Here is a 1,733-nt window from a genome sequence, read left to right as displayed (position 1 = left end):
CCCCGCGCCCTCCCCCAGGCTGCTGGATGAGGGCTCTCCCGACGCGCGCGCCCAGGCCTGCGAGGCGCTGCTGCAGCTCGCGACGCACGAGCCCGTGCGCTGCCGCCTCATGGCGCGCGGCGGCGCCGTTGGCGCGCTCGCGGGCGTGCTGTCGGACCCCAAGCGCACGCCGGCCGGCGCGCTGTGGGCGGCGCGGCTGCTGCGCGTGCTCTCCGAGGTGCGCCGCGGCCGGCTGCTGGTGGTGAAATGCAGGACCCCCAACGTCTGCCCCTCGCTCGCTGCAACGCCCCACAATCCCTCCCCTTCCCCTTGCCCACCACACCACCCCGTCGCTGATCTAAAAACACCACCCTGACTCTTGGGAACCTCACCCTCCGCCCCGCCCCCCCCCCTCCAGGAGCCCACCACCGCGCAGGAGCTGGCCTCCTGCCCCGAGCTGCTGTTGGCGGTCGCCGCGCTGCTGCGCGCGCCGCCGGCGTACAGCCGCTCGGGCATGACGGAGCAGGACCGCGTGGCGGCGGCGTGGCGGGCGACCAAGGGGCTGGACAGCACCAAGTCGTACTTCAAGTGAGGGTCGGGGCTGTCAACGCATGCCTCTCGGCGCCCGCCTTGCGCCGCATGCCTGCTGGGCCGTGCCTGCGGGCTCTGGTCTGTCTGGGGGCCGACGGGCGCGCCGGCTCGGGGTCCAGGAGCGCGTGTGAGCTCATCGGCCTGGGAGCCCAGCTGAGGGTTGAGGCTTGCAAATGATGGGGGGTTGGGGATCGTACGGGCCGTGCGCAAAGGCCAGCATCACCAGCGTCGATCATCAGCCAAGGCTGGGGGGCCGCTGCAAATGGCCCAGCTGAGTCTCAGCTTGCAACCCGCCAGTGCGCTAGTTCCGGTGCCCTAAGCCAGCCCAATTGAGATGCTAGTTCACACACACAACACACATACACATACACATACACACACACACGTCTCTCACATGCACAACTTGCATAAACAAGCTCAGTCGCACACACTCTCACCCTAGTATTACTAAAACCGCTACTACTGATTCTACTACTCACAGGTGGGCTGACTACCATGAGTACCAGGGCATGTGGGGCGAGGGCAGCCCCGACGCCGGCCGCGACATCGGCGTCGAGGCGGCCGCCGCGGCGCCTGGCGTTGCGGAGCCGGTCACTAAGGCGCAGGCCCACATGGCCTGGATGCTGGGGCGGCTGGCGGTCTCCACGCGCGGGTCTGCCAGGTGCGGCGCGGCGCGGGAACACAGCACCCCCCCCCCTGTCCAGCTGCACCCGCGTCTCCACCGTGGGCTAGGAAACGCCCCGGGCGTCCGCCTGACGAGCCGCCCCGCCGCCTGGCTTGGTCCCCGCAGGGAGGCGGTGCGCGCCCTGGGCGTGTCGGCCGGCGTAATCCCCGCGCTGGTGGTCATGCTGCGCGAGTCGCAGCGCAACCAGGGCGTCGGCTTCAACCTCGGATCGGTGCTCCAGGTGCGTGCTCTCACACGCCCCCCTCCCCGGCTCCCTCCTTCCACCCCCGGACCCCGGGCCCGCTTTGCCTCGCACCCCGCCGGCCGGCCACCTGGCATGCACGGACTCGCAAGGGACATTTCCTTGTGAGCCTGCATGTGGCATCGTCGGCTCGACAGCTGACAGGGTCTGCTCTCTGCGCCGTCCCCCGCTCCCTCCACATCAGCTGACTCGGCCGCCTGACACCCCACTCCACCTGCCCGCGCCCCCCCCCCCCCC

The 1,733-nt window shown here is 70.4% G+C and overlaps 1 protein-coding gene across 1 annotated transcript in view; it reads left to right on the top strand.

Annotated features, from left to right (window-relative positions):
- Positions 1-109: 109 nt before the first annotated feature.
- The window catches only part of MNEG_12713 (hypothetical protein), a gene marked incomplete at both ends in the record, with an annotated part of 2,588 nt that continues 964 nt past the window's right edge, over positions 110-1,733 (top strand). The window contains 4 exons of the mRNA XM_014038816.1: positions 110-217; positions 398-567; positions 1,052-1,231; positions 1,361-1,475. Of these exons, the coding sequence (XP_013894270.1) occupies positions 110-217; positions 398-567; positions 1,052-1,231; positions 1,361-1,475 (573 nt within the window). The remainder of the gene's footprint in view (positions 218-397; positions 568-1,051; positions 1,232-1,360; positions 1,476-1,733) is intronic.

Source organism: Monoraphidium neglectum (genome assembly GCF_000611645.1).
Source record: "Monoraphidium neglectum strain SAG 48.87 unplaced genomic scaffold scaffold03392, whole genome shotgun sequence".
Classification (NCBI taxonomy): Eukaryota; Viridiplantae; Chlorophyta; class Chlorophyceae; order Sphaeropleales; family Selenastraceae; genus Monoraphidium; species Monoraphidium neglectum.
Note: the sequence above shows the minus strand (reverse complement) of the source record. Positions and strands in the feature narration are given on the sequence as shown.